At 43.1% G+C, this 15,051-nt stretch overlaps 1 protein-coding gene across 3 annotated transcripts in view; it reads right to left on the bottom strand.

Annotated features, from left to right (window-relative positions):
• rbpjb (recombination signal binding protein for immunoglobulin kappa J region b) overlaps positions 1-15,051 on the bottom strand; it is a 153,598-nt gene that overhangs the window by 68,484 nt on the left and 70,063 nt on the right. For all 3 annotated transcript variants that reach the window (XM_060915767.1, XM_060915669.1, XM_060915713.1), the window contains exon 2: positions 6,407-6,445. Coding sequence is in view for 2 of the 3 variants with exons in the window: in XM_060915669.1 (XP_060771652.1) it covers positions 6,407-6,445 (39 nt within the window). In the remaining variant the exon portion in view is untranslated. The remainder of the gene's footprint in view (positions 1-6,406; positions 6,446-15,051) is intronic.

Genomic DNA, 15,051 nt, shown 5'->3' with positions numbered 1-15,051 from the left:
GGGGGGCTGACTCTCCCACATTTTGAAAACCCCTGAACTAGTATATACACTGTATACACACACACACACACACACACACACACACACACACACACACACACGGTATCTGAAATGAGACACTGCTTTAATCTGTAATAAAAAACCTTGAGTCATACAGAATCCCTTTCGCAAAGTAATTAGGACAAAGCATGCATGCTGCGTCTGGTGCCCTTCAGCCACAAAGCAAAGTTATTGAGAAGTAATTATGAAGATGAAACTGTGTGCACTCTGCCTCCGCCTCTTCAGGCTCGGAAGATTGTGAGCTCCGTGACACTTTGAGTCAGCTGCTGAGTGTCCGGCCTGCTCTCAATTCCTCTTCCCTTCTTTTCATACACCATATTTTCCATCTCGGGATGGCACAGTCGTGCAGTGGGTCGAGTTGCCACATCACTAGGGTTGGGAACTGAAACTCGGTTCCAAATTTGAACCGAATTCAAAAATGACGAGTGCCAGGTAACCAAAACAAAATTCAAATTTCCATTCAAATGTAGACAAAGGCTAAACATCTACAAGGACGGATGCAGCTATCTGTCAGGACCCGTGTATATGACTACGTCACGCATTAATGCAACATTGTGACCATTTGTTTAGATACGAGCTAGCATGCATGGTTCAAGTCACAACAGTGTGAAAAATGGACTGTGGTAAATGGTCAAAAGTTATGTTTTGCTATGTAAACATTTGACCTCTTTTTTTTAAATCATTTTCAAATCAAAGAACCAATAAGCGGAATCAGAATCGATAAAATTCGACCCTAAACTCCTTTACTGCCTGTGTGGAGTTTCACCTGTTCTCTCAGTGTCTGTGTGGGTTTCTTCTGGGTTCTCTGCTTTCTCGTCTCCTCCCAAAAACATATCAGTAGGTGGATTGGCTGCTCGGAATTACCCCAAGGTGTGAATGTGTGTGTGTGCATGGTATCCTAGAATGTAGTGTTTCTCAACCACATCGAGTGGGCTGTGAATTTTTTTCCAAGTTTGAAGCCAAACAGTAAATAGTTCAGGATGTCGTAGTGTCCCAAATCCGGTAGCTGATTTGCCAAACACTTTTAAAAGTGAAATAAATACATTTGTGGGTAAATTAAGAACAACAAGCTGTTATTTTGTCACTTTCCTCCTCTACATTTAACCAGCGCATACAGAGAGAGAGAGAGCATGCTGAATAAATAAATGTGTTTGTGAGTAAATTAAGAAGAACAAGCTGTTACAACCCCGATTCCAAAAAAGTTGGGACAAAGTACAAACTGTAAATAAAAACGGAATGCAATGATGTGGAAGTTTCAAAATTCCATATTTTATTCAGAATAGAACATAGATGACATATCAAATGTTTAAACTGAGAAAATGTATCATTTAAAGAGAAAAATTAGGTGATTTTAAATTTCATGACAACAACACATCTCAAAAAAGTTGGGACAAGGCCATGTTTCCCCACTGTGAGACATCCCCTTTTCTCTTTACAACAGTCTGTAAACGTCTGGGGACTGAGGAGACAAGTTGCTCAAGTTTAGGGATAGGAATGTTAACCCATTCTTGTCTAATGTAGGATTCTAGTTGCTCAACTGTCTTGGGTCTTTTTTGTCGTATCTTCCGTTTTATGACGCGCCAAATGTTTTCTATGGGTGAAAGATCTGGACTGCAGGCTGGCCAGTTCAGTACCCGGACCCTTCTTCTACGCAGCCATGATGCTGTAATTGATGCAGTACGTGGTTTGGCATTGTCATGTTGGAAAATGCAAGGTCTTCCCTGAAAGAGACGTCATCTGGATGGGAGCATATGTTGCTCTAGAACCTGGATATACCTTTCAGCATTGATGGTGTCTTTCCAGATGTGTAAGCTGCCCATGCCACACGCACTAATGCAACCCCATACCATCAGAGATGCAGGCTTCTGAACTGAGCGCTGATAACAACTTGGGTCGTCCTTCTCCTCTTTAGTCCGAATGACACGGCGTCCCTGATTTCCATAAAGAACTTCAAATTTTGATTCGTCTGACCACAGAACAGTTTTCCACTTTGCCACAGTCCATTTTAAATGAGCCTTGGCCCAGAGAAGACGTCTGCGCTTCTGGATCATGTTTAGATACGGCTTCTTCTTTGAACTATAGAGTTTTAGCTGGCAACGGCGGATGGCACGGTGAATTGTGTTCACAGATAATGTTCTCTGGAAATATTCCTGAGCCCATTTTGTGATTTCCAATACAGAAGCATGCCTGTATGTGATGCAGTGCCGTCTAAGGGCCCGAAGATCACGGGCACCCGGTATGGTTTTCCGGCCTTGACCCTTACGCACAGAGATTCTTCCAGATTCTCTGAATCTTTTGATGATATTATGCACTGTAGATGATGATATGTTCAAACTCTTTGCAATTTTACACTGTCGAACTCCTTTCTGATATTGCTCCACTATTTGTCGGCGCAGAATTAGGGGGATTGGTGATCCTCTTCCCATCTTTACTTCTGAGAGCCGCTGCCACTCCAAGATGCTCTTTTTATACCCAGTCATGTTAATGACCTATTGCCAATTGACCTAATGAGTTGCAATTTGGTCCTCCAGCTGTTCCTTTTTGTATCTTTAACTTTTCCAGCCTCTTATTGCCCCTGTCCCAATTTTTTTGAGATGTGTTGCTGTCATGAAATTTCAAATGAGCCAATATTTGGCATGAAATTTCAAAATGTCTCACTTTCGACATTTGATATGTTGTCTATGTTCTATTGTGAATATAATATCAGTTTTTGAGATTTGTAAATTATTGCATTCCGTTTTTATTTACAATTTGTACTTTGTCCCAACTTTTTTGGAATCGGGGTTGTATTTTGTCACTTTCCTTCTCAACATTTAACCCGCGCATATGCGCGCGCACGCACACACGCACGCACACACACACACACACACACACACACACACACACACACACAGAGAGCGCAGCAGGCCGAATAAATAAATGTGTTTGTGGGTAAATTATACGGATCTGTGATGCTTGCTGGAAGAGAAGAGCAGGGAGGATTGAGAATCGAGCAGCTGTCATTTGTGTATACCCAATACTAAAACTTGTAACGTCCTAGCAACCATCGCAAAGACGTGTACAAAAAGCCCAGAAACTCCTATTTACCCGGGCAAAGATGATACAGGATTTATCTTGTAGTGTCCTGATCCCCAGAGCTTTAACCCAGCCACATATAAAAAGTTGTTCGCCTCCATGCTCTTCCAGGTTTCCATCTGTGTGTGTCCGTGTAAAACGATGTCTGCAGCACCAGGGAGTTTGAAATGTCGGGGAACTCAACGGATGGATAACTTTCCAACTCATAATGAATGAATGAATGAATGAATAACTTTATTTAAACACGATAAGTTGATTGGCAGAGCTGGTGGGGTCGTGCATGTACAGATACAAATAATTACAAATACAAAAGACTAAAACTATACACACTTAAGAAAACCTTAAATCTGTTGATTATCTGTTAATTATCTTCACATTAAGTTAATTAATAGTATGCATAACTACTGTCTTTGTATTTAGTTCCGGCTACAATAGGATCAAACTTTATTCTACTAATGTCAAATTTAGCGAGTAAATTTTTCTTTCATAGGGAAAATCCTCCTTTGTTAGCATGTAAGGATCGAATCCCATTGAGTGGTTTCTATATCCACTTCTTTTGAGTGGACTTCTTGGTTTTAATAACTTGCTCATTTGCTGAACACAAACATGGCACTAAGTTCTTGTGTTAATAGACCAGACTCCACTTTTGGATCATTAATCCCTTTTGACTGAGAACACCCTGCATGCACGGTTTGGCTTCTGGTACATCCATACAGTTTTAAATACAATACCTAGTAGGGTGCATCAGTTGCCCTTGCTTTCATAAAATCTGATGCATTTTTGTTTGGGTGTTCCTTTTCACCAATAAAGATGTCCTGTAAAATTTTTTGACCATATTCAAAAGTCTAATGGTCGCACCATGAGGTTCATTTTTTGCCAAAAAACGCTTATTTTATGTTTTCGCGTAAGGTTTGAATCACAATGTTGGACTCCATTTATTGATTTCTTGTGAGCCAGAACCTTTAATGTTAAGAACCTTTGCAAGGGATTGAGAAGCATTAATGTGATTCATAATACATTTGTATTGTTTAAAAGCAGCTGAACAATGATTCAATGAACAGCTAAAACTCAAACTGTGCTTGATAATATATTTAGAATATGTACTAAAAATGTGTATCTAAGATATTTGGTATATTCTATAAGGTGCCATAATGTTTCATGAAAAGTGATCGAAATTTTGCCATAAAATAGCAGCTTTTTCCATAACTTTGAGCTCCTGGTGCCACCATTAAACTTTTGAATTTTGTCAAAAATATTTCACCCAGTGTGTTTTCTTACCAAAAGGAAAATAAAAACAAAAATGCATCATGATCGGAGGAACTTTTCATTTTTAGGGGGCAACTGATGCACCCTAATACCTACAATTACAAACAGTGCTTTTATTGCATTTATTTAATTCCTGGGCTCCCATCGGTAACAGGGAGTGACGTTGCATCCCATTAATACACTTTACAGTAGATTATTAGATTCTAATAGAATAGATGAGCCAAAATAATTGGGGATGTTTTTAACGGGCCCTGACTCGTTACAAGTATGAATAGGTGGGTCTCAGGGCCTCTGCATGCTCTTGCGACAAGGCTTTCGCAGATAGCTTTTCGCAGACAGTTGTAATTTATCGTTGAGCAGGGAGTAATAGGCGTGCGCGATGTTATTCACCGCCACAACGCAAGGGGGTGCGAAGTCGCGAAATCGCTAGGAGTACTTGGTGGGAGTGGTTAATGGAGTGTTTATCCTCCGGTTACTTATAATGACTAGAACTGGAGTCGTATAGATGTACGTACTTCCTCACTTCCTCAATCAACCGCTCTTCGTGCTGCTCCATCTTCGCTCGTGTTTTTAAAAATGGCGGTCGTGAAAACAAAACAAACCGGGAAAGTAGGGAAGCGGAAGTGCGTGTACAGCGGATGTAGAGTGGACCAATCAGAGCCCTCTTGTCTGCGAGGCTGTCTGCGGTGGTCACAATTTTTGGGAGGTGCACGCAGAGCGTCTGCGAAGGTGGGGGGGGGGCTACGCAGATGCTATCTGCGACGCCGTCTGCGAGGACTGGGTTGTCAGCATAAACTGGCCTTTACGCTACCGTTCAAAAGTTTGGGGTCACCCAGACAATTTTGTGTTTTCCATGAAAAGTCACACTTTTATTTCCCACCATAAGTTGTAAAATTAATAGAAAATATAGTCGAGACATTTTCCTGGCCATTTTGAGCATTTAATCGACCCCACAAATGTGATGCTCCAGAAACTCAATCTGCTCAAAGGAAGGTCAGTTTTATAGCTTCTCTAAAGAGCTCAACTGTTTTCAGCTGTGCTAACATGATTGTACAAGGGTTTTCTAATCCTCCATTAGCCTTCTGAGGCAATGAGCAAACACATTGTACCATTAGAACACTGGAGTGAGAGTTGCTGGAAATGGGCCTCTATACACCTATGGAGATATTGCACCAAAAACCACACATTTGCAGCTAGAATAGTCATTTACCACATTAGCAATGTATAGAGTGGATTTCTGATTAGTTTAAAGTGATCTTTATTGAAAAGAACAGTGCTTTTCTTTCACAAATAAGGACATTTCAAAGTGACCCCAAACTTTTGAACGGTAGTGTAAATTAGAAAAAGGTTGAGAACCCCTGCTATAACGGACTGATCTAGTCCAGGGTGTACGGTATTCCCGCCTCATGCTCAGCGTCCCCGTGACAGGCTTCAGCGCCAACGTAAAGCAGAATGAATTTTCCATGACACTCGCTTCACTCCAGTCCAGACGCCAAACAAGACCAAGAAGTGAACTCTTAACTGAATTTATAATGATGAGCCTCTGAAAATGGTTCTTGCTTAACCTCTCATTTCCTCTCTGAAAAAGACCGAAAAGAAAAGAAGCGTGTGCTGCGCTGGCTAAATACGGGCCTTCGGCCAAAAGCACTTTTATTTTCAGACTAGCCGTATACAGCGACGACATCACCGCGACACGGACGCCGTAATCATAACTAGCCACTGATCCATGAGTCGCACTTCGTAAGGATGCGCGCACCACAAAAACAAGTCAGTTGCACTGCGCGGGACACCTCGAGGCATCACGCCTCATGCAGACCTGTAATGCTTCGCAGGTTATTCGTCCTTTCTGAGTGCAAGTGCATGCACTTTTGCGAAAGCTTAAAAAAAAAAAAAAAACACAGTACGCATATTAGACACACTGCTTTCTCGGGGTGTGCTTGTGTTTGTGTGTGAGAGAGAGAGAGAGAGAGAGAGAGAGATATCGGGTGGTGTTGGTTTGCTTTACCTCGTCAGGCGCTGTGGTTGAGGGCGCTCCCCGAACTTCCTGTAAAGAGAGGACAGGAGACAGAAAACATGTCAGATACTTAAAACTGATACCTAAACCACAAAATAAACAAACAATTTGCAATTGTGTGCAAAACGCATGAGAAACCACTTGTACTGTGCACATTTGCACACAGTACAATTTTTTTTTTTTTCCACAGACCATGGTGACGGAGACTCATACTCAAACAATCCTCATTGTGACTAGCAAACACACACACACACACACACACACACACGCTACAGCTGTTATGGTGACCTTTGGACGGTTTGATCATGTGACTGTGTACAAACACTAACAGGTGGCTCTGACTGCTCAATCCTCTCATTACTCTTCCACAGACAGCAGCACTGCCAAGCGACCATCCACTCAGCGAGCCGAGCGCATCGTGCCAAACCTCACATCTCAATAGGTCCGGTACTTTGCTTTGTATTTCTACTCATATCAGTCATGTGGTCCCGGAATATGACGTGGGATCCTGACATACGGAAAGATTTGTGACCTCTCCTACGCGGAGAAGCTCAGATGTTGAGAGTCTAAAGAAGAATCCAATTTTTTTTTTGTTTTTGACATATCCGATTTGAGAAGGAAACATTTTCTCCTGCGTGAAGAGCGAAAGACTAATGAAATCTGACTTTTTTTTCTTCCCAGTTGGATTCAAGCCATCTTTTTTTTTCCCTTTTCCAGGCATAGTAATTTATTTCTAAAGTCGGAACAAATCTGATTTGGACACTCGGGCTGGAAAATCTGACAACATAATACTGCAACTGTAATATGCGCAGTGGCCACTTTAATAGGAACCACTGCTCAGTCGAGTTCTCATCTCATCTCATCTCATCTCGTTATCTCTAGCCGCTTTATCCTGTTCTACAGGGTCGCAGGCGAGCTGGAGCCTATCCCAGCTGACTACGGGCGAAAGGCGGGGTACACCCTGGACAAGTCGCCAGGTCATCACAGGGCTGACACATAGACACAGACAACCATTCACACTCACATTCACACCTACGGTCGATTTAGAGCCACCAGTTATTATCTAAAAATCAACCAAACGTGGTAGCAGCACAGTGCATTAAATCACGCAGAAACAGCTCGAGCATTTCAGGTAATGTTCACATCATACGCCAGAATGGGGGAAAAGCTGAGCTCGGTGACTTTGAGAACTTCAGAATCATTGGCGTTTCATGCACAACAGTCTCTAGAGTTTCACAGAATGGTGAAACGAAAAACATCCAGCGAGCCTTGTTGAGAGAAGCTGGAGGAGAATGGTTTGAGCTGACAGGAAAGCTACGGTGATCCAACCAACCGCTCTTTACAACCATTGTGAGGAGAAAAGCATCTCTGAAAACACAACCTGTGTTTTCTTTCTCTCTCTCTCCCCCCCCCAATCTGTCCCTGTGAGTTATATGTTGATCCTGGGATTGAGATGCTGGCCTCTTCTGCCCCTCAGACCTGCTTGATCCATCCTGGTGCCCTGTGTCTGGTGGGAGTTTTATCGCACCGCTCCTGTGAAGGACGGCCCCATGAGGATAGTTGAGGGTTATACCTGTTAAAACTGTTAATATTATAGTCAGGCTGTCTGTTGTTGCCCAAATGAGGATGGGTTCCCTTTTGAGTCTGGTTCCTCTCGAGGTTTCTTCCTCATGTCGTCTGAGGGAGTTTTTCCTTGCCACCGTCGCCACAGGCTTGCTCATTGGGGATAGATTAGGGATAAAATTAGCTCATGTTTGAAGTCGCTCAAATTCTGTAAAGCTGCTTTGCGACAATGTTTATTGTTAAAAGCGCTGTACAAATAAACTTGATTTGATTTGATTTGACAACCTTGAAACAGATGGGCTGCAATAGCTCAAGACCACACTGAGCTCCAATCCTGTCGGCCAAGAACAGGAATCGGAATGAATCTGCAGACTTGAGGAAAACTACTACTTCTTCTTTTGGCTGCTTCCGATTAGGGGTCGCCACAGCGGATCTTTCGTCTCCGTTGCTCCCTGTCTTATGCATCCTTCTCTACCACACCTGCCACTTTCATGTCCTGTCTCACCACATCCGTGTATCTCCTCTTTTTCGTTTACCTGGCAGCTCCATCCTCAACATTCTCCTTCCAACATGCTCTGCATCTCTTCTCAGGATGTGCCCGTACCATCTCAGTCTCATCTCTCTTAGCTTAATTCCCAAGCTCTCCACATGTGCTGTCCCTCTGATGTGCTCGTTCCTTATCCTGTCCAACCTCAACATCCTCAACTTCGCCTCCTGTCTCTTCGTTAAGGGTACGGTCTCCAATCCAGACGTCACAGCTGGTCTCACTACTGTCTTATACATCTTACCTTTCACTTTTGCTGGGACTTTCTAATCACAAATGACTCCCGAAATCCTTCTCCAACTGCTCCACCCTGCCTGCACTCTCTTTCTCACCTCACTATCGCAGCCCCCATTTTCCTGCACAGTTCACCCCAGGTACTTGAATTCACCAACTTTCTTTACGTCTACTCCTCGCATCTTCACTACACTCTCATCCCCATTCTCACTGATGCACATGTGTATTCCTCCAGATCTTGCTGGTAAACTTGATGAAACTGATTAATTGTCATGGCTTGTTTTCCTCAAATAACATGCAGACTTGAGGAAAACAAGCCATGAAAATTAACCAGTTTCATCAAGTTTACCAGCAAGATCTGGAGGAAAAGCCATGGCCTAATGGTTAGAGAAGCTGCTCTGGGACCAAAAGGATGGTCCAGCAGAAATGGCTGAAGTGCCCTTGAGCAAGGCACCTAACCCCCTACTGTTCTCCAGGCTGCTCTGGGTATGCAGTACGTTGCTTTGGATAAGAGTTGCTGCTAAACGCCTGTAATATAAAACGTACTGTAATTTATTTCATAATACCAATTAAATAAATATTCTTTAGAACTGTACATTCTAATTATGCTGGTTTTATTCATTTTATATACGTGATGGTAAATAGGACAATAAAACACGGGGATTTGTGAAGAGCAGCCACGGAAAACCCCAGTCACTGAAACCCCTTTACCTGCACACGACTGTACTTATTTCTTAATGGCAATCTTTAGCCAAGCTATACCTTGGGTTTCTTGCTTTCTTTCTTTTAACCATATGACTAAATCTTGAAACCACAGCTCATCAAAGCAACGCAATTTATAGGAAATGCTGTCATAATTGGAGTCATATTGCAACCAGACCACTCACGACATCATCTGTTTGTAAAGTAGGTTTGTGATGGTCTCTAAGATAGACTTCACTACGGCGTAAAACCGCTTCAGAATTCACGTTCGATGGCAGGAAGCGGTTTGAAGTTTAAGCCATTCAGTGAACAAATGCCATCCAATCGTCTGTACTACAGACATCTTACAGTGAAAAAAAACAACACACAAACAAAGTTTACCCTCGAATTCAACACCGTACTGACGCCAACCTACAGCTTGCATATTCTGTTTTAAACAGAACGCTGGAGCGATGCTACAGCCACGATTACGGGAATTATTAGATCATTAGTAGTACACAAATAATTAAATGACTACTTGAAGAGAACAGGTTTAAAATAAAAGACTGAATGAATATTTTCCCTCCCCGATTCATTTTTCAAGGCCTAATTGCGCCGACAGATTAAAAACTAGCACCACCGAAGTTGCTTGTCGTACCTTACCATAAATACACCAGAACTTTTTCCTCCGCTCCTCTTTCTTTTTCATCCCTTCATCCTCCCATTAGAAACCACTGATCTTACTTCTCCGACATCTTTTAAGGTCGAGAATTATGAAACTTGGTATATGGATTCAACTGCAAAATACAGTATCTAGCTGTTTTTAATACTAACAACACTCGTATCTCACGCTTCATTCATTATTATACCCCTGCTCCAAAGAAGGGGGGATATATATATATATATATATATATATATATATATATATATATATATATATCATCTCATCATCTCTAGCTGCTTTATCCTGTTCTACAGGGTCACAGGCAAGCTGGAGCCTATCCCAGCTGACTACGGGCGAAAGGCGGGGTACACCCTGGACAAATCGCCAGGTCATCACAGGGCTGACACATAGACACAGACAACCATTCACACTCACATTCACACCTACGCTCAATTTAGAGTCACCAGTTAACCTAACCTGCATGTCTTTGGACTGTGGGGGAAACCGGAGCACCCAGAGGAAACCCACGCGGACACGGGGAGAACATGCAAACTCCGCACAGAAAGGCCCTCGCCGGCCACGGGGCTCGAACCCGGACCTTCTTGCTGTGAGGCGACAGCGCTAACCACTACACCACTGTGCCGCCCCATATATATATGTATATATTTACACAGTGGTTTACCTCCGTCTGTCTGTCCATCTGTCCAAAACACCCTTTTTTCTCAGCAACCACAAATCAAAGCCACTTGGTACCAAACTTCAGCTTGGGGTTCTATACCATGCATACCGTTTTCAGGTCTGTCGCACATCGACTTCCTGTTTACAGACTGAAATGTATTTAAAGCCTCGGTCACAACCGGCCGTACGTGCTCCTACGGCCGGTCTACGTGCAAAAAACGCAAGAAACGCACGGAGGGCGCGCGTGTGACGTGCTGATTTTCGAGCCGCAGACTGGCCGCAGAGGTTCTTTGTCATGTCAAACAAACTCTACGGGCGCTTACGTTTTTTTCAGGTTGCAAGACAAACTTACGGCCAACGTGCGTCTATTCTCCACGAACAAAAAAAACGCAGCGATTTGGGAAACGCCAAAAATCGCACAGCCAAAAAAATCGTACGTCCGGTTGTGACCGAGGCTTAAGAAACATATCGGGTGAATTTACAAAAATTTTCCTAACACTTTTTTCAGCAACTACAAAAATCACAACTACTTGATACTTATTAGTACCAAACTTCAGCTTGGGGTTCTATACCGTGTATACCGTTTTCAGGTCTGTCGCACATCGACTTCCTGTTTACCGACTGAATGTATTTACGAAACATATAGGGTGGATTTTGACGCTATTTCAAGAAGCAAAATGCTTTTTCAAAATGACGGTTTACCAGGATGCTGTTTGAAATCCCTGGGGAGAGACACGACTCTTTACTTACTGGTTTCAGGGTTCATTATTTGTTGAAGTCAACGTTCATAACAAGTGTCCGATTCCTTCGACTGCTTGCGTTCTGATATAAGCGAGAGCGGGGGAGACGTAAATGAGCAGTCGCTCACAGTTGCTCTTGTTGATTCTGCCATCTTTCCATAGCAATCCAGTGATTTTACTCCTCCTTCAACTTTTGTTACTCCTTCACCCTTCCTTTCTCAAGGCCAATTTATGCTGACAACCCAGTCCTCGCAGATGGCGTCGCAAATGGCGTCTGCATAGCCCCCCCCTTCGCAGACGCTCTGCGTGCACCTCCCAAAAATTGTGACCACTGCAGACAGCCTCGCAGACAGCGTCGCAGACAAGAGGGCTCTGATTGATCCACTCTACATCCGCTGTACACGCACTTCCGCTTCCCTACTTTCCTGGTTTGTTTTGTTTTCACGACCGCCATTTTTAAAAACACGAGCGAAGATGGAGCAGCACGAAGAGCAGTTGATCGAGGAAGTGAGGAAGCACGTACATCTATACGACTCCAGTTCCAGGGCTCGAAATTAACTTTTTTTCTTTGTGTCCCCCAGTGGTCCCGAATTCTGTGTTGTATTGTCCCGAATGGAAGCAATAGTGTCCCCATTTTTTTCCTCTCTGAAATAACCAGTGGTTAATATTATCATATGAAGTTTCTATTATATTTGTAACTATGCGATTTTGAACCCTTTATATCATTTTTACAATAAGTCACAAAACACAAGTGACACATGTCCAATACATCATCTACTTCAAAATTAGTTATTGCATTTTCAGTTTATTAAACTTTGGCGATCTCACTGTATGAATAGATACCCGTTTATTTAAAAGGGGCCAACTAGCTCATTCAGAAAATGTTTCAACTCACTACATCTGCAGTACACTTTAGCTGAAAATAAGACCCCTTTTATGTTCATTTCATCTACTTATACCTTGAATATCTGTTGGCACTTATAAGGCCAACTTATCATTTTCACCATTACCGTTATCCATTTTTATGTAATATACCTGTTGCCCCATTCAGAGATGTTTTGAAAGCCATCAGCCATACCATCAATGGATGAAATGCACACCCATGTTGCAAGCAGTACAATAGAAGGTTTGACCCAAAAAACGAAATATTTTAATCCAGTCTACAGTGTAAAATAAAGGAAAAACGCCATCCAATCATATCGAGGTACCACCTCAAAATGATTGGATACTGACACGTCAATCAGACTGAAGCCCGCGACTAGCCCGTCCCTTCTGTGTGTGTGAGAGCGAGCAGAGTGTCACACAGAGCGCAGGATTCTCTCAGTGCGCTCCTTCCAAACAACGGGGATTTACACGAAAACGGAAGGAGATATTCACAAAATTCTTTCACAGTGAGCGCCACAAGGCTCTCCTGAACACACGGATGTAATTTTTTTTGTCTGTAGTGTAAAAAATGAGGTCACTAGAGCGAGTTAAAAACGAGTGACTTTTCTGCCACGTTTATAATGAGAGTCTATGAGGCTGCGCGGCTGTGCTCTCGTTACTTTCAGGCTTCTCATTCAAAAACAGTAAATCCTATCGCTCAGGTAGACACATTGTGTGAATCAGGACAAGTGTGGCGACTACTTTTGAGAAAATTGTGTGTGTGGAGTGAAAATTGGGGCTGAAAACACAGTTTAAATGAGAAAGTTTGAGCTATTTTTCCAAGCTCTCTACACTCTAACTTAACGAGCTCCACTAGTGTGTAACGCAATAGACACCCATTATAAAGCCGGACTTTCTCAGGCTTTATAAGGGGGAGGAGGGGTGGAGACGCGGGGGGTGGGAGTGTTTCTTTTCAAAATATGGCTTGCGGGAACCGTTATTCCAAAATCTTGTACTGCACCTTTAATGTAGAACTTTTTTTCTAGATCTATTTTTTTTCCATTGTCCCGGGATTGTCCCAGATATGATAATTTTGTGTCCCGATGACATTTTTTATGGTCCCCGGGACATCGGGACACCGTTAGTTTCGAGCGCTGTCCAGTTCTAGTCATTATAAGTAACCGGAGGATAAACACTCCACTAACCACACCCACCAACTACTCCTAGCGATTTCGCGACTTCGCGCCCCCTTGCGTTGTGGCGGTGAATAACATCGCGCACGCCTATTACTCCCTGCTCAACGATAAATTACAACTGTCTGCGAAAAGCTGTCTGCGAAAGCCTTGTCGCAAGAGCATGCAGAGGCCTTCAGTCGTTTCATTTCTAGTTAACAGCAAATCACGTGCATTTTCTCCAGGAAATGCCCTTTTCTAGTTATTATTTTGGTGGAATGACCTTCCCACTGGGGTCAGAACTGCCGACTCCCTGACCGCCTCCAAGCGCAGACTGAAGACTCACCTCTCCCCCGTCTTCCCTGCCTACTGTGTAACTGCGTTTCGGTCTAGACCGACCCGGGTTGTGTACGGTCTAGCCTGGGGTTAGCCGTTTTGAGTTCTGTATGGTTGGTTGGTTTCCTTGGCTGTTTGAGTATTAGGATTTCTTGCTGAGAAGTTCAGCCCTTTGTGTACCTGACTTCTGCACTCGTCGTACGTCGCCCTGGATAAAATCGTCTGCTAAATGCCATGCAATGTAAGGATTTTGTCCTACACCTGTCCCACTATTTGTACCTTATGCAGTCTTGTAATGTCTCACTGCATCTTGTACATAACTCGAATATGGTGTAATTACTGAACACCTGTATGAACACACAGTGTTGGTTACATAATCCAACATGCATAATCAGGTCTGATGGTAACACGGTGAGTTGGTCCAGTGATGACTCCGACAGCAACCTTGACTCGGAAGAGATGGCGGTGGCTGGAAGATAGAAGGAGACTCTGGAGGATTTGAAACAGAAGAGAGGGGAAAGAAATCGATGGCTGAATCTTCCCGGGCTACAGGGATTCAGACAGACAGTCTGAGGGTCGTTATGAGAAGCCGTAAAAGAGAAGGACAAAGGCACTCGAGTTGAAGGGAGGATCGGGCATGTGTGGAGGAGAATAAGAGGGAGATAAGAGAGGAAAAAGAAGCAATTAAAGGGGAAAAAAGGAAAGGAGAATGAAGCTAGACTGAAAGCAAAGAGCTACACAGTGTGTGTGTGTGTGTGTGTGTGTGTGAGGGAGACAGAGCAAGAGGCAGAAGGAGGACAATGTGCGTTAGATGGTGTGTAAGTAGAATAATTATAGAGCCAGAGATCAATACGGTTCCCACAGTGAAACGCTGATGTTTGAGTGGATAATGGATTCGAGTCTATTCCTGACAAACGCTGCTGTCGACATTCAGCTCTCCACATTGTAACACAGACAAAACAAATCCAAGAAAAACCCGCAGTAAGACACACACACGTCCAAAATCGGAAAGTGACATGTATGCATGTTGAGGAGGCGGAAAAAAAAAAAAAAACAACACCTCATGGGAACCAGCTAATCTGTTCCCGAATTACGTGCCTCACCAAATCATTCAGCTCCATTCTACGTGCATTGTGACAAGTCAGAAGAGTAGTTTTGCA

This window comes from Neoarius graeffei, chromosome 1, assembly GCF_027579695.1.
Source record: "Neoarius graeffei isolate fNeoGra1 chromosome 1, fNeoGra1.pri, whole genome shotgun sequence".
Taxonomy (NCBI): domain Eukaryota; kingdom Metazoa; phylum Chordata; class Actinopteri; order Siluriformes; family Ariidae; genus Neoarius; species Neoarius graeffei.
Note: the sequence above shows the minus strand (reverse complement) of the source record. Positions and strands in the feature narration are given on the sequence as shown.